Source organism: Apodemus sylvaticus, chromosome 3 (genome assembly GCF_947179515.1).
Source record: "Apodemus sylvaticus chromosome 3, mApoSyl1.1, whole genome shotgun sequence".
NCBI classification, from domain to species: Eukaryota; Metazoa; Chordata; class Mammalia; order Rodentia; family Muridae; genus Apodemus; species Apodemus sylvaticus.
In genome coordinates, this window is record NC_067474.1 from 73069367 (window position 1) to 73096398 (window position 27032).

Here is a 27032-nt window from a genome sequence, read left to right on the forward strand (position 1 = left end):
GCTAACACACTCTCTGTGAAGACCATTTCTCTGTGAAGGACTTTAGTGTGGAAGCCCCACTCCTGAAACTCAATGGTACAGAGACATGTATGCAAAGACCAGGCATATATCATCAAATTTAAGATAACATTATTTGATGAGACACTGGTATCTTGTGTATTATTAAAAAAGAAAATATTCAGCCGGGTGGTGGCACATGCCTGTAGTCCCAGCACTCTGGGAGGCAGAGGCAGGCAGATTTCTGAGTTCGAGGCCAGCCTGGTCTACAGAGTGAGTTCCAGGATAGCCAGGGTTTTTCGAGAAACCCTGTCTTGAAAAAAACCAAATCCAAAATACCAAAAACAACAAACAAAAAAAAAAAACAAAAAACAAAAAACAAAAAAACAAAAAACAAAAAACAAAAACAAAACAAAACAAAACAAAAACCCTGCCCAGTGAATAGCCATTATTGCTTTTTTAACTTATCGAATTATGTTGCTTGAAAGAGCCTTATCGGACCCATGTAAATACTGAATTTTTATCATGTTATAAATGAAAATGTAACAAAGTCTGATTAAGTATTCTTAAAACATCTCCATATTTGGTATCAGAGACTTCACACATTTTAGTTGCAGTACCAAGTATATATTGGGTAGGGTGAGGGATGCACCCAGGTGTGGAGGCCAGGGGAGGACTTCACGTGTGTAACATTTCCCAGCATATTCCCCTGACAAAGGGTCTCTCACTGAACCCATACCTACAGTGGATACAACAAGCCCCAGTGATACCTCTTCCTTGGCCCTGGCCCCCCCAGTGCTGTGGTTTCAGGCATACACATGAGTATGCTTGCTGTTTACATGGGTTCTGTGGATTCAAACTCTGGTCCTCATGCTTACAAGGTGTGGCAGTTTGAACGAGATGATCTCCCATTGTTTCCCTGTGGCTTGTGTTTGGAAAGGTTCAGGTGGTGCAGCAGCATTGGGCCAATTCCAGTTTCCTCTCCCCGCTTGCAGCTTGCTTTTGAAGATGTGAGTTCTTAGCTTCCTGCTCCGGCTACTATGTATGCCTGCAGCTTCCTGCCGTACCTCCCTGTCAGGCAGACTCCTCCCCCTCGGCACACATGAGCCCAAATAAACTCTTCCATCAGCTGCCTTGGTCATGGTGTTTTATCATAGCAACAGAAAAGCAGCTAGCGCAGTGTCCTAGTTAGGATTCCTACTACTGCAGTGGAACACTATGACCAGAAGGCAAGTTTAGGAGAGCGATGGCTGTTCTTGGTTGTCAAGTTGACTACATCTGGAATGAACTGCAATCCAGAAATGGAGGGTCCACCTGTGAGAGATTTTTTTTTTTCTTGGGTTGAAGTGGATGAGGCCACTTCTGGTCTGGACCTTTGAGGCAGAAAGGTCTTTGATCTGGGTCTTGAGGCAGGAAGACACAAGTCTTTAATTAGGATCTTGAGGCAGGAAGACACACCTTTAATCTGAGCCACACCTTCTGCTAAGAAGGATGCTTTTTCTGTCTGCCGGCTTGCTCCCGCCTGCAGGCAAGTCTATCCCTTCACTGACATTAGTGTCTACTTCTTTGGGATTCCAACATCTACTGCGACTTCCAGCCTCGTGAACTGAACAATGCTGGATTCTTGGACTTTCTGTTCCTAGCCTGCCACTGTTGGATTGGTTACACCATAGCCTTGAAGCGATTCTAACGAACCTTGACTAATATAGGGAGAAAACGGTTTATCTGGCTCCAGATCCACTTCCAGACCACTGTTCATCACTGAAGGAAGTCAGGACAAGAACAAAAAAGGGGGAGAACCTGGAGCCAGGAGCTGATGCAGAGGCCATGGAAGGATGCTGCTGCCCATTCTGCTTGTGTATAGAACCCAGGACCACCTGCCACCCACCCACCCACCCTTCCCTTCCTTCTTCCTTCCTTCCTTCTCCCTCTATCCTTCGTGTGTGTGTGTGTGTGTGTGTGTGTGTGTGTGTGTGTATGTGTTACTAAGGATGGAACCCAGGGTCTTCTGTCCAGTAAGCAATCACTCTAGGATGGAGTTACACCCCCAGCCCAGTATTTCTTTAAACAGCACCCCATATTTTCCAGCTTCTCCTGTGAGGCACAGTGGACCGTGCCAGGAAACTTGGTAAGGCTGAGTGGGTTCAGAGACCCCGGCGCCCTCTGAGGACAGTAGGCATCTCCCTGCTCCTTACCAAGATTCCCAGAACAGAGTTCATGCTAATGAGGTATCTAGAGGCCCTGAAGGTTCAGCCAATAAGCCTTCCTTCCTGGACATTGGTTCCTGCAAAAGGCATTCAATCTCTGGTCCACCCTGAGGAGGTGGTGTGCACCCATTTTCCTCTATGACCAATCAACAGTTTAGACACAAAGGCTATCTCTTTCACCAAGAACCTCTGTGAGGAGCACAGAGAAGGCCCCAGAACTTAGAATGACAGTATAAGCAGCAGGTGACACTGGAAGTTAGGACCAATTTGAGGTGTACATGGGCAAAGACAAGGTCACAGCAGAGAGATGCCTGACGGCAAGGCAACTTGAGAGATCACAGATGCCAGGCAATGGTGGCCTTCAATCCCAGCTCTTGGGAGGCAGAGGCAGGCATATTTCTGAGTTCGAGGCCAGTCTGATCTACAGAGTCAGTTCCAGGACAGACAGGGCTACAGAGAGGAAAACAAAAACAAAAACAAAACAAGAGTTCACAGATGTCAAAACGTGGAAATGAATATCTGAAATCCAGTAAGACATACTATACCATGCATATTAATAACATTTTTGAAGGGGAAATTCAATATCCTACAATAATATGAAAATTAATAAACTAGACACTTTTAAACCATGGGATGGATTTTTATCCTCTCAAAAACAATGAATTAACTGGTAAGAAAGTGTGTCTATAAGAACATTGCAAAGACAAAATAAAATAAGGTGGAATAAAATATTCTAGCAAGATGCCCCATCATTGCTACTGGAAGCGCTGTTTATGTGCTCCTTGAAGCCTCTGGTCCCTGGCCACCTCGCCATTCTCTCTTTCCCCACCCACCGGGTCTATCTAATCTACTAATGGAGCTGAAAAACCAGACCTGCAAGACTGTTTCACAGGAAACAAAAATCTGGCTCTTAGTTCAGACTCGTTGGAACTTTGCTTTTCCTTCTTACTGTGGGAGAAGGGCTCTGAGTAACATCAGCATTTCTTCCTCTCCCTCCGCTCAGCAGTACCCCAGTACCCCACAAAGAACTGGGAGCTCTGGTGGGCGGGGGGCGGCAGAGGGTTGTGCTCCCAATGACCGAGCACAGAGGTCTTGGCCATTTAATTAAGCCATCAGCAACAAGGAGAGCCAAGCACCTGACATTACCCCAGTGGACCGGAAGTGCTATAGGGCGTGGTTTCTCCTTGGTGATGGTTGGAGCTCATTGTCCACGTGACAGGGTCTGGCCTGGAGACTGGCTGAGGGAGGGATTAGCTAGCTACTGGGCATGCCTGTGAGCGGCTGTCTTGATTGGGTTAACTGAAATGGGAAGCAAGCCCCATCTTAACTGCAGGCAGGGCCACTCCACGGGTAGGGCGTACTGCATAGAACGGAGCAGGTAAACTGAGGGGCAGTCGTGTGCATCCAGCCCTCTCTGTGCTGGGTTGTTGATGGGATGTGCGCAGCTGCTTCAAGCCTCAGCTGCCCTGACTTTACCGCCATGATGGACTGCACCCTACTGGAGCCGGAATAAAGCCTGCCTCTCTTCAATTGCTTTGGCCAGAGTGTTTCATCACAGCAACAGCCAAACACTTTAAGATGAGCCCTTAACATGGATTTGACTGGGGAGAGGGGGAGTCATTCACTATATGAGTGTAGCAGAGGCAGAAAGGAGCATATAACTCGTGTCTTTAGATAAAGTTAAGTAATGCGAAGCATTTTACAGATAGAGCTCGTCACACACAGACTGGTTTTCCACATGAATTAACCCCCCAGTGCTATCACAAGCCCATGACGTAAGTACTACCAGTTCCACAGTCACCGCTGAGATAACTAAGGCACCTGCGGGTTAAGTCACTTACTCAAACGTATCCAATTTGAATTTAGACAGTCTGGTTCCAGGGGAACACTGCCAAAACACCTGAAATCAACCATGGGAATCCAGAAAGAAGAAAACTTACAGAAAAAGGAAGTCATATATGAAGTACAGAAGAGAAGGGGGAGGGGCCAGGTGGAAAGATTTGAACCAGTAAGACACAAGAGAAAAAGGCAGCACTTAGAACACAGCGATCAGAGTTCTACTCGAGCTGAGGAAAACCATGGTCCCCTCAAATCTGAATCTTTCTACCTATTCTCCAAAATATTCTTCAGGTCAAATGGAGGAGCAGAGACAACCACCTGAGAACAGTGTTGCTGGGCTGGGAACGTGGCTCGGTGGATGAGGTGTGTACTGAGTTGGCATCGCCCTGAGTTCACGTCCCCAGAGCCCGTGTAAAAGCCAGGAGCAGTAGCTTTTATCTGCAATGCCAGGACTGTGAGGTGGATTCTGAAGGCGGGCTGCTCACCGAAACTGGCGCTCACGATTTCAGAAGGTCCCCGGAATCCTAAACAGTGAACTGTCTCAAAACACAAGGTGGAGAGCAGACAACCACACCAGCCTGGTCTGCACAGGCACACACACAGCTGAACACGCTTCCCGCCACACACAGGTGCACCCACCACAAACACACGCCCACAGCTGTCACACTAACTAGAAAGCAAAAGAACACAGCAATCGTAAAAGCACCATTAACAGACAAACAAGCAAACAAACAAAAAGTATCAAATTCCAGCCAAGTTCTCTCAACTTTCTACAAGTTGAGAGATGTTTGTACAGACATCTGTGTGGAAGGCAGGGAGCTAAAGTCGCCACTTTCAGAGTGAAAACATGGGGACAGACCAGTGTGACCACAACAGTGGCTACAGAGGGGAAAAAGCAGGACACGTCATGGTGCTGGGGAGCCGCGGAGGAAGTCACTGCTCCTGGCAAAAAAAAGGCGAAGAAGGAAGAACCGAGCACACGTGTCCTTGGAGTCGTAGAGACTTAGGGTCGATAGGAAGAAATGTGAACATTAGTGCAAGATCGCACGCAGCAGAAAAGCCCTAAACTAGATTCGCGTTCAACCAAAGAACAAAACAAAACAAAACAAAACAAAACAAAACAAAACAAAACAAAACAAAACAAAACAAAACAAAACAAAAATGCTTTACAGCAGCTGCAGTTCACCCCTTGACGGAAGAGGGCGCTCCTAACCCGGGAATCTGGTTAGCTACCTCTGCAGGCCAGTGTCCTCTCAAAACAAGGTTCTATGAACAAAACCTTGCAGCTTGGGCAAACTATTGTTTTGAAAACCCACAAATGAGGAAAAATCAACACAATAAATAATAGTTTGAGGATACATAGAAAATATCTCTGGTCAGAAAATTAAAACTAAGAACAGAGATAGACATAAAGCAGGAAGGGACTGAAAAAGAAGTGTCTGAATCCAGAAAATAAATGAAAGAAAAGGATGAACTGTTGTTGAAATTAAAAGCCGAATTTCCTGATGTCTATGAAAGAATGGATTTGAATAAAAATTAATAAAAGTAGTAGAGAAAATTTAAAAGTAAAATGAGATTTTTCTTTGCAAGACAGGGTCTGACTACATAGTCCTGGCTGGTCTGGAACTCACTAGACCAGACTAGCCTCAAACTCACATATATCTGCCTGACTCTGCCTCCAGGAGCTGGAATTAAAGACCTATCCTAAGAACTTATCAATATCAACCAACCAGAACCCCCCAGAGCTCCCAGGGACTAAGCCACCAACCAAGGAGTACACATGGCTCTGGCTGCATATGTAGCAGAGGATGGGCTTGTCAGACATCAATGGGAGGAGAGGTCCTTGGTCCTATGAAAGTTCGATAGATGCTCCAGTGTAGGGGAATCGAGGGCGGGGAGGTGGGAGTGGGTGGAGGAACACCCTCATAGAAGCAGGAGGAGGGGGGATGATATAGGAGGTTTCTGGGAGAGGAGGAAACTAGACAAGGGGATAACACTTGAAATATAAATAAATTAAAAAACAGAATAAAATACATATGCAAAGCATAAAATTAAACATAAAAAATAAATAAAGGCCTATCCTAAAATGAGATCTAAAAACCCCAAACCGACAACAACAAAACAATACAAAAGGTCAAAAGTAAAATATAGACAAAAGGTCCAACGTATGCATAACCAGGGTCCCCAAAGGGGGGGGACATTGAGACATAATATTTAAAAGTATAGTTCAAGATAATGTTACAAAAATCAAAAGCATACTCGAATATAAATATTGAAAGGATAGTCTAGGTACCTAAGAAGTCTGAGTCAGAATAATCTCGAAACTTCTCCAATCACAATGATTACATTTTAAGGATAAAGGAAAAATTCTCCACCCCTCCGTTCAAGGAACTAAACAGAAAGGATGGGGGTTAAAGGAAGCACTTCTCAGTGGGATGAGGTTAGAAATACACTTCTAGAGTTTCATCCCCTGGAAGAATGTCAGCCCCGCCTCCTTAACGTTCCTCAACTTTTATCCAGCTCGTGCTGCAAACGTGCACAACTGCTGAAGGGGAAGAAGCGTGGTCTTAAACATCCATGTGGCACGGCCTTCAGGTCTCTGATTAGAAGCAGCCTAAAGAAAGATAGTGTTGCTATCCAGATATTGCCAGAAAGAATGGTTTAAAAAAAAATCTACCATGCTGAATTAAAGCTATGGTTTTTATAATTGCTCTCATTTCTATTACCTAGATCTATCCAGATAGTTTCCAAGTAGCTTAAGTTAAAGAAACTATGAGGGTTCAAAGGTGAGAGTTTTGGGTTATATTATGAAAACATTTCTTCAGATAAATTTAGTATCTGGTTACCATGAAAACTTCCAGGCTATCAGTATGCAACCACATCACAGAGATGAACCGGGGTCCATGGCGCTGCCTAGGCAGGTCCTCTCCAAACTAGAGAGCAGCAGTCACTAATCAGAAGCCTGTGTCACTCACCAGGGACACAGACCAGCCACCTGGGGACTTGGGTTCACGCATGCACCAGATCTCAAGTTGAAAGAAACAGTATTACTGCAGTCACACCTAAGAGTGACTTTAATCACCTGCTTAAGCCAGATCTACACAGAGCAGTCATTTCTAATGTGACTTTTCAGACCCAACCCATGTTCAGAGGCAATACATGAAAACAGCCTTACAAAGTTCCTGTGAAGTGCTGCCCACACATTGTCCTATTGATGGGACACCCTGGAAGCAGAAATCCCCACCTCATGTCCAGGGCAGAACACACTTGTGAAAAGACAGAAGTGTTAAAAATCCTACAGACAACGTCTTGCCTCCCTTTCCGACTGGCCTGCTGTTTAGATCACAGAATTCTGATGCTGAAATAAACAAACTGTAAGGATATAACTAGGCACTGTGAACTGCTTTCCTAACGCGGACTCCTGGGATGATAGCAGTAATTGTGTTCAAGCCCCTGATGTTCATTATCCCAGAGGTCAGTTCCCAAGCTAAAGTGTGTGAAGGGTGGTCACTTCCTTGCCATACTCCACAAAAGCAAAGACAATTCCCTACTCATTCAGCCTCAAGGAACAGTAAATACCAGACCCGACTGTCAGGAAGTTCTATTCCTTGGGTCACATTTCCTGTTGCACGGAGTTCCTGTGTTACGGGTTACTGAGCAAACATGGTACAAATGCTGATCTCGGCAGACTGCCGTAACTTCGTGCAGCCCCGGCCTCCAAAAAGTAGGTAATAGGTTATCTGCCCACTACTGTCTGCTGTTCAGCCCAAGTCTGGCTAGATAAGCCCATTATATTTAAATCTTCTCTAAAATGACCACACTCTGATCTGTATTGAGGGTCATCCCGGGAATTGCCCACAACAGTAAGGACAATACTTTGTCTATTAATCCTTGTAATTCCACGTGGAAAGGAAAATTCAGATTCAGTTTCTCACTACAAAAAGTGTATACACTGGCTATAACCTAATTGAAGGCAAGAGCTTCCGAAGCAGGTCACACAGCACAGGGTTTCTAAGTTGGGAATGCAGGAATAGAGGAAGTGGGTATTTGGTTATCAGGAAAAAAATGTATTGATCAGGTCAAGGTTTAGCACACTAGTTTCTTGGATATGAACTATAGAATTATTTTAGCTATCTCTCCTCTTCTTCTCTAACTCCCTCCCTTCTCATTGCCTGCTTGGACCTTGTAACTAGCCAGGAGTAGCTAAGTTGTATGTGGCTAAAACAATACTATCCAAGTGGACTGGAGGAATCAGCTGGGCAGACCCTTGGCGCGCACCTGTGCATTCTGACTCAGAACTTCTGGGATGGAGCCTGTGAGCTTGTGCCTAAGACCTCTCCTGTGCCAACACGGGAGACGAGACGGACAGAAATGCACTAATGTCTTGAGCATTACAGTCTCTCAGGTGCAAAAGCCAAACTGCCCACTCCCTGGCCTATTAGGAGCAAAAGTAAACAGGAAACAGGGGGTCCTGACCAGGCACGGGCAGACCCTTCATTTTGCAGCCCCTCTAGAGGGGAAGCCCTGGAACTGTACTGCTAAACCCAGAGAACTAAAGAAACGGTAGAAGGGCCCTGGCAGTGTGGTTCAGTGGCAGAATGCTTGCCCGGTTTGTATCAAGTCCTGAGTGGGTGGGTTCTCCAAGGAAAAAAAGAAAGGAGAGGGGGAGGGAGGGAGGCAGGCAGGCAGGAAGGCAGGGAGGGAGGGACAGATGAAGACCCTGTGTCCCTCAGCACTAGCTGGGAGCTGTGTATGTAGTTAACATCACTGGCCTCTATATGGCTTCCAGGAAAGTCCACAAAGGAGAAGTTCATTGTTTTTGTTTTTCCAAGGAGAACCAAGGAGTGCCATTATACCCTATTCTGAGTCAGACTGTTGCAGATACAATAATAAAAGATCCAAGAGACATGAAACAGTTTTTTGTTTGTTTGTTTGTTCTTTGTTTTTGTTTTTTTGTTTTGGTGTTTTTTGAGACAGGGTTTCTCTGTGTAGCCTTGGTTGTCCTGGAACTCACTCTGGAGACCAGGCTGGCCTTGAACTCAGAAATCCACCTGCCTCTGCCTCCCAAGTGCTGGGATTAAAGGCGTGCACGGCCACCACCCGAAACAGGTTGGGTTTTTTTTTTTGTTTTTTGAATTTGTTTCCCACCCCCCCACCCCCCACTACCCCCAACCCCCCATCCTCCCAACCCCCCACCCCCACCCCAAGACAGGATTTCTCTGTAGAGCCCTGGCTGTGCTGGAACTCACTCTGTAGACCAGACTGGCCTCGAACTCAAGAAATCTGCCTACCTCTGCCTCCCAGAGTGCTCGGATTACAGGCATGTGCCACCGCCATCCGGCTGGAAACAGTTTTTAATATACCATTATGCAGGAGCAGAGGAGTCAAATCACTGATCTAGCACAAAATAGTGGTTTTAAAAATCCTCTTCTACAGGCTGGAACTTGGACTCCTTCCAAATCACCCGTGTAGAACTTGGACACAAAGGCTCAGCCAATGAACAATCTGGGACTTAGGGCTGCTGCTCTCCCCAGTTTGGATCCTGGGCTCAGTCACTTTTCTAACCCTCAGACCCCAGCTTCCTGTGAGCAGGGGCAGGGAGGGACCTCCTGCCTCCTCTAACTCTGATGCTCTCTAGTTCATCTCATACTGTGATAGACTGTAACAACGTATTCTTTGCATGTGACCATGCTCCTGGGTGGCCCAGCTGTGAACCCTCTTGATTTAGCCAATGCCCAATGCAGCAGAGATAACATTTCTGTCTTCTGGAAGATTACCGGGTCTGGCATGGCCTTGGTAGGGACAGAATGACATGGCTCCTGCCCCTAGGACAGGGCCAGCAGGCGTGGGCCTCCATGGTGCCAATGGCTGCTGTGGGCATGAGGTACATATTTTATGTTCCTTTTCTGAGGAATGTTCTCCCTGTTAATATTAATGCCTCCATAATGATCAGAGACAGCACAAGTCTAGGAGGCGAAGGTGTGGCTAATGTCTCAGCAAAATGGTAAATGCTGGGATCTTCAGGACAGCCCTTAAGGCTGTGGAAAAGAACTCTAAAAACATGAGTTTGAAAATATATGATTTCTCAACTATGCAAAAAACATGAGGATGTAATATAAATTGCATAAATGAAATATATGGGGTTTCATGAATCTAAAGGAACAGAAGCAGCTGTGCGTGAGCCAACTTGTCACAAAGATGCTGAGGAAGGAGATAAAGAGCCATTTTGGATTTGAAATGAGGGACAGAAACCTTACAGAATTCCCACTCTAGGGTTGCCTGGAATCTCCACATAGTCTCCTTGCCTGGACCCCCTAGAAGTCAAAACGCTGTACAAAAGGACTGATTGGTAAGATTCAAGCATCCGGAATACCAGACAAAGCTGGTAGTTTGTGAGAACTAGAACACAGGGCTCTTGATCCCATCCTTTGTGCTCCCCCAATCGTGCCAGTCAACCCTCATACCTAATTTGTTGTCCCCAGGTACAAAACAGAAAGGCATCCGTGCCTACCTGTCACTGAGGTTGTTAAGGTTATCTGTGTGGAGCGAGGCTCAGTGGGTCTCAGAAGGGTGATGTTTATCGTGTAATCAGTCCCGGGGTACAGATCTAAACACACCTCAGGAGCTCGGTCTCTCGTTGTGACGTTAAAGAAAGTAGCATGACAGAAGCTCTCTAGATACCATCTCTGCCCCAGAACCTCCACCTGTCAGACGGAAAGAGAGTGCTGCGTTAGCCTCCTGCCGGCTGGCAGATTTCTAGACTGTCAAGAAACCTCCTTCTGTTAATCTTTGTAGGATTACCTTTAAGGTGCCAGTGAGCTAAACCAAGGGCAGCCTTTGCAAAGTCAAAGCTCCTGCAGCTGTCCTACCCAGTTTTGATTGCATAACCAATGACAGACAGGAATAAACAAGATGGAAGGTTGCTGTTCTAAAGCAACCCCTTGCTGTCCACTCAAGTGAAAGAGATTGCCTCCCTTCCCATCAGAACTGGTCAAAGCCGGTGCTTGTGGAGGCATCCTACATACTGTGGTCTGAATCCTGCCGCTCAAGCAACAGTGAGTCACAGGGGAAGCGCTCCTATGAAGATCCCAGGATAACAGGATCAAACGTTACCAACCAGTACAGTATGTCTGGTGAAACTGAGTTTAACGAAGCTCGCTCACATCATGGGTTCTCCACACTCCACCATTACATTCAGTCACTGAGCCATCCTCACAGACCACCCAAGACTGGACAACTGGCTCATAAGGCTTGTCACTCACCAAGCCTTCCACTTCTCTTGGATAGTTTGGATACCCGTAGAGAGAGATCATCAAAACTTGAGTTCCTTGCATTCAAGGCTATGAACGTCATCCACTCTGTTCCACAGAGTGCTCCAGGGTCTAGAAAGCATTACCAGGGGAGCTGAGCACGAGATCTCACAGTGCCCTGTTCTTCTGGACCACGTACTGATAAAGGATAACGTATTCATATGCAATATCAACGGTGTGTGTAGTCTCACATGTGGACAGCTTTCAAATGCCCACTTTTCTCCAGTGGACTTAACTATGTTCCATACATTACATAAATGGATCTCTGACATGTTAAAAGTTCAGTTTATTTTTCCAGTCAACTCTTCAATTGGTTTAGGGTGTGTATGTGTGTGCCTGCACATAGATGCCAGAGGCTGGATGTCTTCTCACTGAACCCTGAGCTCATGGATTCAGCTAGCCTGACTGGCCAGCAGCCCAAGAACCCTCCTGTCTCTGCACACAACTGTACCTGGCTCTTTAGGTGGGGATGGGGTCCAGACTCAGCCTCACACTTGGGGTGGCAAAAACATTACTAACTGAGCCGTCTTCCCAACCCCAAGAATCATTTGTTTTCTTAGCCAAGTGTTTGCTAGCAATAACAGAACTCCTTCAGTACTAATTTGAAAAAACATTTTAATCATAAAATAAACTATTTGGGTCCTTGAAAGTGTCTCCTTTCTAAGCTATCTTTCAGTTTCTAGTTTTCCAATATGGAAACTTAAATGCTCACCCGCTTACAATCCTCCAGCAGCTCCTCACAGGCATTCAAATTCAAAGCAAAAGGCAAGGTTCTCTCGGGCCCCTATAGGATTTCCCCTCCCTCCCTCCCTCCCTCCCTCCCTCCCTCCCCCCTGCTCCTCTTTGCCTTCCGGTCAGCCACTGTTCCAAGGACATGCCCACACCCCCCTTCTTCACCTTACTTCAGCTAACCCCTTATGCATTTTCTATGATATGATGTGGGTTTTGCTTCTTAAAAATTACACCTTGTTGGGGAGAAGTAGTGAGGTGGCTCAGCACTTAAGAGCACTGCCTCTTGCAGAAGACCTGGGTTCAATTCCCAGCGTGGATATGGTAACCCACAACCATCTGGAAATCCACACTCTACTCCCAGCCTCCATAGACATAAGGCACATACATGGTGCACAAGCAAACATGCAGACAAAACATGCACATTAAGATAAAGCATAAATAAATATTTTAAAAATTACACTTAGGAGTGAATGTGCATGTGGGCATTCAGACACACACACACACACACCCATCCCATTATTTTTGCATTTTTATCGAAGGCCCATTACAGTTGCTGTTTATTTGTACATTCCTATTTGTTTGAATTGAAACTCTCAGGTCATAATATATGATATATGATATTCTTTTGCTAAATGTTTACTGAATGAATAACTAATTTTCACTTTATCACACTCGGCCTGAGTTTCTAGGCACTAAAAATGACACCAAAGTAAATCCAGTAAATTTAAATTCCTTCTTAAATTTGCTTTTGATTTGAGTTTTGGTAGAGAAGGGAACTAAAGCTAAATGAACTTCTTAGTAATAGACACCTAGTACGTGCATCTGAAGGCAAACTAAGATAGATGCGTTCACATGTAAGTGTGTCAGGAAAAACGATAGAAACCATCAAGTCCACAGAACCTTCGCCAACTTAGTTTCTCCTCGCAGCAGTCTAACATGTACCCATTCCTAGAAAGAGCGGCCACAAACAGTGCAGACAGTCGCCCTACTAGGAGTCTTTACATATTCTGGATTTTCCACTGCAGACAGCTCACACATTTTGTAAGCAGAGTTGGGAGTTTACGAAAGATATTTTAACATAGACTTGCCGCCAGGACATACCCCAGAGTTTGGGTGCGTGCTCTGCAAAGAAGAGTCACAGCTCATGGAAAAGATGTGTTTAATAAGATTTCCTTCAGGGGTTAAGAGCAAGAGAGACGCTGAAGGAGCGAATAAGGCATGCCCAGATGGGGTGGGTCAGTCCTGGTTTTTAAACGACCAATGCTGTAAGAGATAAGAGAATAAGGGGTCATCTTACTTGGTACGTTTGTTCTGATCCAGCTTTCCTAGAGTGTGTGCTCAGCTTCAAACAGGTTTCATTAAATACTGAAACATTGAAAATTCCATCGTCTTCTAAGAGGCCATCTTCTAGAAGACAAGAGAACATATAAAAAGGTTGCATCACCAAGCAGATAGATAGATCATGGTTGAATATAAGTGTAGCTGGAACATTCTCAAAGGCCGGTATAGGGTGGTTAACACAAAGAGCACACACTTAGTTTTGGTTTTACACACTTAGGCTCAGGCACTAGCTCTACAGTTTGTTTTTATTTGAATGTGTGTGTGTGTGTGTGTGTGTACCTGAGTGTACAAGCATTAAGCATATGTGTGTGCATGTGTGTCTGTGTATGCACATGCCTGTGCATGTGCATGTATGACTGTGCATATGCATGTGTGAACATGACGTGTGTATGTGTGAACATCTCTGTGTGTGTGTGTGTTCTCAATTGCTCTCCACCTTATTCTTTGAGACAGGGTCTCTCACTGAATCTGGAGTCTGCTGACTTTGCTAGACAGCAAGCACCCAGGATCCTCCTGTCTCTGCCTCCCCAGTGCCAGGATTGCAGGTGTGCACCACTATCGGTCTCGGAAATTTTCCAAGGCACCATTGCTCCTGGGAGGTTTCTGTGGCTACAGGGACGGACCTCATCCTCACACTTACACAGTAAGCACTTTACCAACCCAACTATGATCTTTCATTTGTTTGGGGTTTGTGTTTTACGATTTCTTTATTTTCATTTTATGAGTGTTTTGTCTATGTACCAAGCCTGCCTGATGCCCCTGGAGGCCAGAAGAGAGCATCAGGTCTGTGGGAACTGGAGTTACAGAGGGGTGTGAGCTGCCATGTGAGTGCTGGGACCCAAACTGCAAGAGCAGCAAAGCTCCTAACCACAGAGTCTCTCCAGCCCTGGTTTTGATTTTTGAGACAGGATTTCACTTTATAGCCCAGGCCTCCTTCAACTTGCTATGTAACCCAGGCTAGCCTCTTCCTCATAATCCTTCTTCCTCTGCCTCTTGGGTCCTGGAATTATGAACATGCACCACCATACCTAGAAAAACTCCTGAGTTGTATAAACTTGGACAAGTAAGGGTTTCTTCTAAACCTAGATTTTCTCACTTGTGAAATCAAGGTATTCAGCTTGCTTTCTTACATCATGGGCAGATGGGAGAACTGAGTGAGATATGGAAACGTTACCATAAAGCTGTGACCTTTGTAGACAGTCAGTTGTACTTAGATGGGCCATAATAAAATGTCCTGAAGCGTATCTGTGGACAGACACCTTGAGAATGCGGGAAATGGTGCGTAAAACTCTGAGTTAGGGCCTCAGGGCTGGGGCTTTCCAACAGAAAATGACTGGAACATGGATGCTAAGGCTGCTGCTCTCAGAGCAGACAGCAATCCTTCAGCTGCTTAGAACACAGCTAAGGTAATTAACAACCAGGAGGCAGGCTTGTTCCGGCCATTATATGGAAAAAGTCACCCCCCTGCAGAGGAACATCTCTGCAAGCCTTTATTTTCTTAATGCCATCAAAAGAAGAGGCTCCCCAGGATGAGTTAAAGCACCCCCTCGAGTCTGGGGTAACAAAGCAATTTCTAAGGAAAAGCAAAAGCCCTAATGAATAAGCTTTCACCTTTTCTAGCAATGAAAAGGGTAGATTGCTTGCTTGTTTTTCTTTCTATGGTTTTGGTGATGGAACTCACAAGGTCCACAGGTTTTGGTGATGGAACTCACAAGCTCACAGGTCCAAACCATTCTCTCCTCTGAGCTACATCCAAAGCCCCAAACAAAAGTTCAAACCTCTGTCAGGGAGACTTTTTTTTACAATCATGTTTACTATGTAAGTCTCCCATAAGAGTCTGTGTCACCTAAGAAGTATTCATGATAATGGCAAATTATTTCCAGTCAAAATCAGGATTGCCTAAAGCATTTTCAAGGCTGCTAACATATGCAGCACAAGACAATTAGCCGTGAGACAATATTCCCGACTGCAACGGGAAAATGTATAAATACGGTTCTAAGGATTTCAAGGCCTGTCATATCTCCTTTATCTTCACAGTGTTTAAAGTTTTCACAAGGATATGGGGGGGGGGGCAGCTGTAGGATTTTGAGGAACGGCAAATGTATCCATGTACGAAATGTACGGAAGAAACGACACATAATGTCTATGAGTGTACACAGACAGAAAGCAAGCAGAGCTGCTAGCTGCAGGTTCCCACTCGAGACAATTTTTGTGTGCTATAGCCATTACAGACTGAGTTCAGAGGAAGACAGTGCTGGGAATGAAGGCATCTGGCTTCTACTTCCCACACCCACTCCTGACAGAAGTGACTGAGAATAACTAAAAATGGGTCAAAATTTGCATCTGGGTTGGAAGGAAAGGTTGGTTGCCATCTGGGAGGCAGACACATGAGGGCATCTACACTTAGCACAGGGTGAAAGAGCCGGGGCTGCGGGGAGGCTCGGAGCAGCCCAGCCTGCCTTCCAGCACGTGAGCACGGTCTCCAAATTCAAAGGGCGAACTAGAGAACTTGAGCTGTGGAGGAAGCCAGACAGGTCACAGGACAAGTCCGTAATGAATGTCCCTGTGGAGGCACAGTCAGCCCCCAAATCTAACCGCACATCAGAACCACACAGACAACACCTCTAAATGGTACGTGGACATCTGTGGGGAGTATTTTAAAAGCCACCTGCTCATCTAAGTACTAACCAGGCCCTGCCTTGCTTAGCTTTGGAGATCACCTGAGATCAGGCACATTCTGGGTGTCGTGACATAGACTCACCTAGCAATTCTGAGAGGCAGCCAGGACAAAAGGTGTATTCGCTACTATGGCGAGTACCAGTGGTCATTCCTTAGCACTCTGGGGATCAGCAACAAGAAAGATGGTCTAAGTGGAGACCTCAGGGCTAGATAGCTCCACGGAACAAAATTCTGGCTTGACAGGACAGCTTGGCTCTGGGACGTCAGGAGGTTGTCATGAAGCCGGGCACAGCCGAGCTGGCCTGAGGCAGCTTCACAGGTCAACAGAACAAGGTACTCAGAAAGGGAGGTGGGCTTCCCACATCTGCTCCTCCAAGGAGGCTGGCCCACCCAAGCATTGGCGGGTCCTTCACTGAGAGGGCAGAGACAAGCACATTAATATAATCCAGTGAAAAATGAGGTCAGAGGCTATGACCCTGTGAGGAAGCACCAGCCTAGGCAGAGCTCTGTTTTCCCAGGAGAAGTCAACGAAGGGAAGGAGAGGAAGGTGTGTGTATAGGGACCAGGGGTTTGGTTTTCTGATTTTTTTCCAAAGCAATATGGTAGTAAGATTAAGCAGTTCTCGTTCATTACTTTCAATAATAATTTCTTAAAAACATCCAAAATGGTTATAATGAAAGAAGAATGTATTGAGAAGAAGGATATGTTGAGAGGCAGAAATAAAAGAGAACTAGCTGAGATTTCGCCACACGCTCCTCACAGAGATGAAAGTGCACAACAGAACTTACAGTACATTATAGACACACATACACACGCACACACACGCATGTTTATACACGTGTGTACATGCAATGTGTACATGCAATGTGTACACACACGTACACACATGTTTACAGTAGGCATGGCACACATTCTCAGAAGGCAGAGGGAAAAGGACAAGAACATTTAAAGGAGAGAGCGCGGAGTTCCACGTAGATGTATTGGGGGGAGAAAGAAAGGGGGCGGGGTAGAAAAAGTAACCATCCGAGGTGGAGACTTGGTGAAGAAAACCATTCCTAACGTGTGGACAGATCAAAATCCCCTGGGGCGGGCCCTACACACTAGCTTATGAGAAGGCTCCTTTACTGTCAGACTGCAACCAGTTCTTACCATGTTGTCAGCCAACACTACCATGTGTGTGAACAGATGACTAAAGGCTTAGCTCTCCTGCTGAAGGGAGCTTTTTTGGTGTCCACAGTGAAAATCAGATTGCCTTATAGGATTAGGAACGGGGCAGGGGAGCCTGAGGTGTGGCTGGATGCTGGGGCCCAAGCTGAGCTTGTGGGAGACCCAAGGTTCACTTCCTCTTCAGTGGTTCCTCCCTCCACTAAAGCATTACATCCCAAAGCCAAGGTGATGTGTACAGAATTCTTAAATTCAAGAATCAATCTCCACTCAAAGCTTTATTCACAGGGAAGGTGACAAAAGACACTCTCAGATAACTGTGAGCTTAGAAAGGACCCCATTTCCACAGTGAGAAAAAATAGAAACCATCTTCTAGACACCCAGGGAGCAGAAATGGAAGAAGAAACAGAGAAGTGAGCTTAGAAAGATTGGCGGGCGGTTAACACTGCACCGATTAAAACACACACCTCAGGTTAAAAGACTGTGGGAAAACATTGCTACAAGCAGTGTGAAACAAAACGAAAACGTTAGACTGACCAGATCAACGGCCTAAGGAAAGGAGGGTAAGAAATACAGCGGTGGACAGCTGTGAGCTCCTTCCTCAGAGAGAAGTCAACACAGCTGGGCCTTAACACTGGTGATCAGGGAGACACGCCCAAATAGGTTCTTTTAAAGATTCGGGCAGCTGTAGAAGAAAGACGAGATCTGTATTGTCTGAGCCACTGAAAACAGAAAGCAGTGGAACCAATAAAAAGAAAAGAAAAAAGAAAAGAAAAGAAAAGAAAAGACAAAAGACACAGGAACGTGGCATGAAAAAAAGAAAACAATACTGGAAAGGAATTCATCACCCAGGAAGCAATAACAGAAGTCTGTTCGCTTATCCTCTCAAACACCGGCCCTTCCCTCAAACACCGGCCTTTCTCCAAGAAGGTTTTGTGTGTTCTGACTCCCAGAGCTGTCATGGTAGCCTCATCCAGTCAGCTTCTGAGGATAGTTAACAACATGTTATGCCAACACAAAGAATTGAGGAAGTGAGTACTGCATCCACAGGTAATGGAAGGCAGACGCTGGGCAGACAGAGTGTTAGTGAGAGAATCCACCCATATGTCAGGCATATTGAAAACTCCAGCATCAAATCATGCAGAACCCGATTAGCCTCTACAGGAGAAAAGGAGAAAAATGGAAAGCTACACAACCTTAGCTCAACATTAGATCAAATCTTGCTTGATCTAATAACACAGCTCGCTCCCCACCCACTGCACTGAAGACAGCCCGACCAAGCAGGAAAGGCCACAAGGTGCCAGTAAGATCCTCAAAGGATGTTAAAATGTAATGAGGCCAAAGTAATTAACATTACAGTGTAACTATTAAAAAGAAAAGGCCGAACAGATAGGCCAGCTGTCAAGAGTCCTTCCTGCTCTTCTGAGGGGCTCACATCAGATGCCTCGCAACCTTCTGTAACTCCCGCTCCAGAGGATCCAACATATAAAATAAAAACAAATAAATCTCTCTCTCTTTTTTTTTCAAAGGCTGGAGGCAGGGCAAGGAGATTAGAGGAAGAGACAGGAGATGAGAAACAAACCCCAAACAAACTATGTATGAAGTGTTATAAGGAACCGGGTAACTACTTATACTAATTTAAATACACATGCATGAATTGTGGTGGTTTAAATGAAAATGGCCTCCAGAGACTCTTAGGGAGTGGTATTATTGGAGGTGAGGCCTTGTAGAAGTAATTGTGATTCTGGTGGAGAGGGGAGGGTGAAGGGAGGAGGGTGAAGAGAGGAGGGTGAAGGGAGGAGGGTGAAGGGAGGAGGGTGAAGGGAGGAAGGAAAAGAGAAGAGGGTGAAGGGAGGAGGGTGAAGGGAGGAGGGTGAAGGGAGGAGGGTGAAGGGAGGAGGGTGAAGGGAGGAAGGAAAAGAGAAGAGGGTGAAGGGAGGAGAGTGAAGGGAGGAGGGAAAAGGGAAGAGGGTGAAGGGAGGAGGAGTCCAAGCCAGGCTCAGTGTCTCACTCTCACCACCCACTGCTGCCTGCAGACCTTGATGTAGAACTCAGCATCCTCTCCAGCACCATGCCTGCCTACGTGCAGCCAGATGATAACGGACTAAACCTCTGAACTGTAAGACAGTCCCAGATAAGTATTCTCCTTCAGAAGAGTTGCCACAGTCATGATGTCTCTTCACAGCAGTAAAACCCTAACTAAGACATGTATGTATGCCTGCATATCTATCACACTAATTGGGTGATATAATACAATTCTAATTAATTCTTAAACGGGAAATCAGTACAGCAATTGTACAATTGATGAAAGGAAGAGAAAAGAGAACAAGTATTAGCGCATTTTAAAATAACTATTTAAGCCAGAAGGAAGTCAGCATAGCAATTAAGTCACACCTTAAGAGCAAAGAAGAGAAAAAATGACTGCGTCTCAGGAATTCTGTCAAAACGTACATCTGTGCCTCCGGGACTGCTAATATTACAGAGGAAAATGTGGGAATGTGTGGAATTTTGCATGCAGTTACAAAATTTAAAAGTGTTCTGGGTGTGATGGCACATCTATAACCCCAGCACCAGTGATGTGGAGGCAGGAGGATCAGAAGTTCAAGGTTAGCATCAGCTACATAGTAAGTGTGAAGATAGCCTGGGCTACATGAGACCATGTCTCAAAAGCAAACACACACACACACACACACACACACACATTTAGAAATGTATCAATAAAATCAACTTAAGGAGAGGAAATAATAAAAATTAAATGGATTTAAGTAGGTAGAAAGGGAAAATACAGTTTAGACATCATGAGACCATTCTCTGGAAAAGAGAATAAACAGACACCGGGGTTGGTGGTTAAGCATAGTTCATCCCAGCAGGAGGGTCTCAGTCAATTTAAGGCCAGCCTTGTCTATGTAATGAGTTCCAGGACACCTAGGGCTACCTAGTGTGACCCTGTCTCAAACACAACAGAAAAGGTGGGACATAGAGGAACAGTCAGGGTCAGTCTTCAGCCCACCTACATGTACAGACAAGTAGACAGGTTCTCTACACACAACCCCCACACGCATTAAAAAAAATTCTAGAAAACATGGGCTGACAAAAGTCATGGAAGAAACTGACAAGAGGTGTTAACAAACCAACTTCCTAAAGGGGCAAAACTTAATGATTCTATGAGTAAATTTTTGTTACAGAATGATGCAGACCCAGAGCAGTCACAATTGTGCGTGTGTGTGTGTGTGTGTGTGTGTGTGTGTGTGTGTGTGTAATGTCTATATAGTGTATGATATATCTGTATATGTTTGCATGTTTGTGTGCATGCCTTCTATGTGTATGTGATATGCCTGTGTGTGTTTGCATTTTTATGTGTGGTGTGTGTGTATTTGTGATGTATCTTTCTCTGTGTGTGATATGTCTCTGTGTGTGATATGTCTGTGTATGTGTGTGTTTCTATGTGTATGGGATGGATCTGTGTCTTTTCATGTTTATGTGTGTGATGTGTGTGTATACAGTGTGTCTGTATATGTATGTATATGGTTTATGTGTGATTGTGTATGTGTGTGATAAGTATGTAGGGTGTGTATATGTTTACATGTGTATGTGTATATAATTTATGTGGCATGTGTATAATGTGGATGTGTATGACATTCATGTATGGTTAATGTAGCATGTGTGGGAGATATGTCTGTGTATTTGTAAGGGTATGTTTGTGATGTACATGTATGGTTTATGTGGTGTGTGTGTGTGTGTGTGTGTGTGTGTGTGTATACAGCTACCCTGTTCATTAGAGGGGAATTAGTATTACCTTGATATAAAACCAAACAACACAGTGTGCAGTACCAGGAGGATGGAGAGACAGACCTTTGTGATGGTGCAAAGATAAAGGCTGGAGCCCAGGTCGAGGTATTGTTTGCAGCCAGTGTGACTCCATATAAACCCTATCCTCGCTAGGTTAACTTGCAAATGTAACCTGTTTCCACTTAAACTGCCAACAAAACAGAGAGGTGCAGACATAAGACCCAGCCCAAGTTATGCCCTATGCTTCTTAGCCTGATTTTAGTTTGGATCCCAAACTCCAAAGTCTGGAAAATATTAATAAACAGCATTAATGAACACAAACTCCCTGATAAGTACTTCTTCAAAGATAAATTTGATTCAGAGGCTTACAAGATCTTAATGCAGACTGCTGCCTCCATTACATATTGAAAATAAATTTTCCTTAAATCCAACGTCCTTCCCTGCACCTTCAACACCACAACTCTATCAGAGCCAAGATAAACAGCGGGTCTATCTGATTCCAAAGATCACGTGTTTTTCCTAGTGGAAAAGGCACTTGAGGGGTAATCAGATATCTGTAAGGACGCTGTCATTTGGACTCAGCGCCAGATATGTTTGCAGGCCTTTGATGACCTCGTCAAGAAGCGTATCCCTGAAAGCCCACGGGAGGTCATTACTACAGTTTCCTTAGTTAGTTACAGAGCAATTTCTTCTTCTTCTTCTTCTTCTTCTTCTTCTTCTTCTTCTTCTTCTTCTTCTTTTTTTTTTTTTTTTTGGATTTGGCTTTTTCAAGACAGGATTTCTCTGGATAGCCCTGGCTGTCCTGGAACTCACTCTGTAGACCAGGTTGGCCTCGAACTCAGAAATCTGCCCGCCTCTACCTCCCAGAGTGCTGGGATTACAGGTGTGTGCCACCACCGCCCGGCTATCTTTTTTTTCTCACATCACATACCCGGGGTAAAATAAGTTCTATTCATTATAAAATCCTAAGAGGCCTAACTTCATAGCTGGTCTTATACTATTTCAATAGGCAAACCGTCTTATTATTTCTGCTTGATGGTTGTCATCCCCCCCTGTATGGTGACAGCAATATCTAAGGTAGCTTTTCTTTTCTTTTTTTTTTCTTTCTCTTTCTTTTTTTTTTTAAAGATTTATTTATTTATCTTATGTATATGAGGATACTGTTGCTATCTTCACACATACCAGAAGAGGGCATCAGATCCCATTACAGATGGTTGTGAGCCACCGTGTGGTTGTGGGGATTGAACTCAGGTCCTCTAGAAGAGCAGTCAGTGCTCTTACCCACTGAGCCATCTCTCCAGCCCCCTGAGGTAGCTTTTCTTAATGGAACATCAAACAAGTAGTTACAAATAAAAATGTCACCACTGCTGCTCAAAGTTTATCTTTAAAGTATTATTAAAGACAAATCCTTTTTTAAAAAGATTTTTTTTGTCTTTAGTGTGTATGTGTCTGTGCATGCAACATGTATGAGAGTGACCACAGAGGCCACAAAAGGACATAGGTTTCCCCGGAACTGGGGTTACAGTGCAGTGAGCTGCCACGTGGGTGTTGGGGACTGACCCTCTGCAAGCAGAGTAAACACTATACACTGAGCTGTCTCAATGGCCCTGAAGTCTCTGCAAAAAAGAACCTGTGTGAGCCGTGGAGACAGCGCAATTGGCAAAGGGCTTGCTGCACCAGCCTGACCATCAAGTTCATGCAACTTACTCTAATTGTGAAATATTTTTTAAATCCCATGACAATTACATGCAGTGATCTATTTCTACTTTTCGCATACATGCCTGGTTTTGTACATGTATCTGTTTGTATGTGTGTGTGGTTGCATGTGTGTGCAGATGAGCCCGAGGCCAACCCTGGGTATCCTGAATCACTTACATTTAACAAAGGGTCTCTCACTGAGCCTGGAGGTCACTCATTTGGCTGGACTGGCTGGTCAGGCATCTTGCTGTCTCCCAGCGCTGAGATTTCTGATGCATGACTATTCAGGGCTTTTAACATGGGTGCTGGGTATCCAAACTCAGGTCTTTATGCTTTGTGCACAGCACTTTACTAACTGAGCCATCATCCCAGCCCCCACCCCCACCCCGTTCCTCCCCCTCTTCTTCTTTTTAGACACAGCTTCACTATGTAGACCTGGCTAGCCTGGAACTTGCTATATAGACTAGGTTGGCCTTGAACTCACAAAGACCCACTTGACTACAGAGTACAAGGATTAAAGCCATGTACCACCGCATCTGGCTCCTGTTCTTCTTAACGCTCCTCTGGGTCCACTCCCCCCTTCAACCAATGTGGACTCCCCTGCACCCTAGGGCTGCCTCATGCTCCCACTTAACCACTGTTAACTGACTCCACAGCCAGACCAGCTCACAGTAAATAAGAAGCCAACCCTCTAGCGTCTCTCTTCCTCCTCTTTCTCAAGCAAAGGAAAGAAAGGCCTGTTGGGCTTCCTAGTAAATATAAGCAGTGAGATCCTCTACTCTCGTGTAGGCCTGCAAACCCATGACGTCATCACCTAATGTCCTTTCTGTTGCCACCCACTTGCCCCCCAGACTCAGCTGAGAAACAATCGCCAGCGCCATCCAGCTGGACCACAACAGAATAAGACGTTTCCCTACTATGCCTGCTCTGGTTCCACCCAAGGAGTCGCTTCACCCCTCCACCCACAACGACAGAAATGCCCTGCCCTCTTAGTTCCCCACATCTATGCTCAGAATTCCCCAGGATGAAATGCCTCTTTCCCTTCACCTACCAGCAGTCCGGAAGCCAAGGATGGCGGGCACAGAGCGCCTGGGAGGGGCCGCAGAAATGCTCACGGTGTAATTGGCTCCTTGTTGGAGGCGCAGGCACACTTCTGGCGTCCTGCTGTCTGTGGTCACATTGATTGTCTCCTCATAAACTGACTCCACAGCATCTGACTGCTGTCTTTCAATGCGCATCTTTAGAAGAGGAAAGGTAAGAGAATCCACCATGACTCCAGGCAGAATAACCGAGGCTTCATGGTGCCTGGTGCTGAGGGTCCCATCTTAGATAGCTGAGGGCCCCATCTTAGATACTATGTAACCATGGAGGTGAATAACCACGGAGGAGAGAGAGGGCCTGCTCTGTCCTGAGGTACCTGAGGACAAGGCCTAACCAGCCCAGGAACCAATGAGACCTAAGCTGTGACAGAAGTGAGAACTCACTGCTCTTCTGACCACAAATGACCAACAAGGAAAGGAAGTCCTCATGCCAAATCAACACATGTTTCCGGCTTTCTCTGGGGCAGGACAGCACAAGTGCTTGGAACCAGGCAGTGAAGAGAATGCGGAACATCAACGCCTGTCCCACCATCACACTCGGTCAGATGGCACAAACCCTAGATGTAAAATATGCGGCTATCTCAAAAATCATACCCACTTTTTAAACAGGGCAATAGAACTAGAAAACAATGAGACTGACTAAGCATCTTCATATTTCTCATAGAAACCATATAGCTGGCAGACAGCATCGCTAAATGGTGTGATTTGGTTGTCGTTTCCCTAGTTATGGAAGCATCATTGGTTTGCCTTTATGAGCACCTGTGTGGTAACAGTGTTTACGACCTGCTAGAGAAAATAATTATTTTCTAAATGACTAGAAGTTAAAAGCATCTTCTAAACTTGTCTTAGCTTTGTGTTGGCCCTAAGTGAAATGTTGATGTGTGTTTTCAAGAATCTCTGTTTAAGGAGCTGTGCCATGAAACCTCACAAAATGCACCAAGTTCACCTAGGCTAGCATATTCAAGCAAGATGCTACACCAACTTATACCAAGTGATTAACTGTGCTGTTTCATGAGTTACACTATCTGTAGCTTGTTACTGTACATTTGCAAACAAATATGGTTTCACTTTGTGTGACTAAAGGAAGAAAAGCCAGCAGAAGGAAAGGAGGGAGGTGGTGGGGAAGGGGGAGGGGGAGTGAGAGGGGAAAGGAAGGGGAGGGGAAGGGGAGTGAGGGGGGCAGGGAGGGGAGAGGAAGGGGAAGGGGAGGGGGAGAGGGAGGAGGAGGGGAAGGGGAGGTAGAGAGGAGGGAAGAGGAAGGGGGAAGGAGGGGGAGGGGAAGGGGAGGGGAAGAGGAGGGGAGGGGGAGGGGGAGCAGAGGGGGAGTGGAGAAGGAGGGGGAGAGGGGAGGAGGGGAAGGGGAGGAAAAAGGGAGGGGAAGGGGAGGTGCAGAGGAGGGAGAGATGGAAGGGGAGGTGAGAGGGAGAGGAAGGGGAAGGGGAGGGGGAGAGGGAGAGGGAGAGGAAGGGGGAAGGTGGGGGAGGGGAAGGGGAGGGGAAGAGGATGGGGAGGGGAAGAGGATGGGGAGGGGAAGAGGATGGGGAGGGGGAGGGGAGCAGAGGGGGAGGTGAGGGGGAGGGGGAGAGGGGAGGAGGGGAAGGAGAAGGGAAAGGGAGGGGAAGGGGAGGTGCAGAGGAGGGAGAGACGGAAGGGGAGGTGAGAGGGAGGAGGAGAGGGAAGGGAAGGGGAGAGGGAGAAGGAGAGGGAAGGGAAGGGAAGAGGGAGAGGGAGGAGGAGGGGAAGTGGAGGGGAGGGGGATGGGAGGGGAGAGGATGGAGAGGGGAGGGGGAGGGGAGAGGGATGGGAAAGGGAGGTGGAGAGGAGGGGGAGAGAGGGGGAGGGGAGGGGAAGGGCAGAAGGAGGGGGAGAGGGAGGAGGAGGGGAAGAGGGAGGGGAGAGGGAGGGGCAGGGCAGGGAAGGGAAGGGGGAGGGGAAGGGAGAGAGGGAGGTGAAGGGAAGGGGAGGGGGAGAGGGAAGAGGGGAAGGGGAGGGGAGGGAAGAGGAGGGGAAGGGAGGGGGAAGGGAAAGGGGAGGGGGAGGGGAGTGAAGCTCCTATGTAGGCAAGTTCTTTTGGCTCACATTTCCATGTCTGCATTTGCAAGGTAAAGCAGCTCAGTTTACTTACCAAGTACATGATCTCGGGGTTCACTCTCTCTGGGCTTATTTGCCATCTCACACAGGTGTCATTAAACACAGTCACATCGTGAATTTCTATCATTATTTCTAGAATAGAAAAAATAAATAAAGGAGTTGACACCTGAACCCTATCAATGGCTTTGGGGAACTCCGGTGGACTGGGGCCTCTGTCCAGCTGGGATCTCCGCTGCTCAGTCACAGTCACGCTCTGGTTCAGAAGCTAAATTGAGCAATTCAAGCAATCCCAGACGGTTCTTCATGAATGAGCCTGGCCCAATGCCTGAAGGGGCAAAAAAGGAAAAGATTACTGCCTGAGGGTGGGGAAGGGTTAGACTGCGATTAACCTGCCGGGCCACAGGATGCCACTGCTGTTCCACTTGGAGGCTGCACAAGGCCCAGGAATGAGCTCTGACCGGAAGCTTCCTTAAAGGCACACAGGGAAGAGCTGCTTCTTCCTCCCTCATCTGAACCCGGGTAGTAGGCATGTATTCATTCAGGTGACTGCTGAATCCCGAAGGGGAGGTGACACGTGTTACCACGAAGGACGACGGAGAAGCTTGGGGTGAATGGTGAAGCTCTCCACAGAGTTCCTGTCACCCTGCGACTCCTTGAGCAGAAGCCATGTGATCCTGATCTGGTGAGAAGCCAGATTTCTCCCACTACCGCTGGTCCTAACTAAGCTGCCTTCGCTTCGTGCAATGAATCTGGCACTGTGGGAAAACACTCGACTCCCTTAAGTCACATGGTTTCCAATGGACGCCACCACCCAACCACCTACAAAGTTGTTCAGCACTACATGCGGAAAACCTACCTTTTCACTTCTTAAAAATCAAATTTCCTACAGAGAAGTAAAGCTATTTCTATTTGCAAATGACATGATCTTATATCTAGACACCCCTAAAGAATTCAAGCCTTAAAAAACAAACAAACAAACAAACAAACAAACAAACAAACAAACTTGTGAAGGCTAAGAAAGGCGTTCCGGAAAGCTGTAGGACACAAGGTAAAACGTGCTCTTCTGTTCACTAGGAATGAATGAT

At 46.1% G+C, this 27032-nt stretch overlaps 1 protein-coding gene across 2 annotated transcripts in view; it reads right to left on the bottom strand.

The window, feature by feature from the left end:
• Susd1 (sushi domain containing 1) overlaps nucleotides 1–27032 on the bottom strand; it is a 120270-nt gene that overhangs the window by 36528 nt on the left and 56710 nt on the right. For both annotated transcript variants that reach the window (XM_052176558.1, XM_052176559.1), the window contains exons 7-10: nucleotides 25982–26079; nucleotides 23808–23994; nucleotides 13383–13492; nucleotides 10555–10747 (exon numbers count right to left, since the gene is read on the bottom strand). In XM_052176558.1, coding sequence (XP_052032518.1) covers nucleotides 10555–10747; nucleotides 13383–13492; nucleotides 23808–23994; nucleotides 25982–26079 — 588 coding nt within the window. The remainder of the gene's footprint in view (nucleotides 1–10554; nucleotides 10748–13382; nucleotides 13493–23807; nucleotides 23995–25981; nucleotides 26080–27032) is intronic.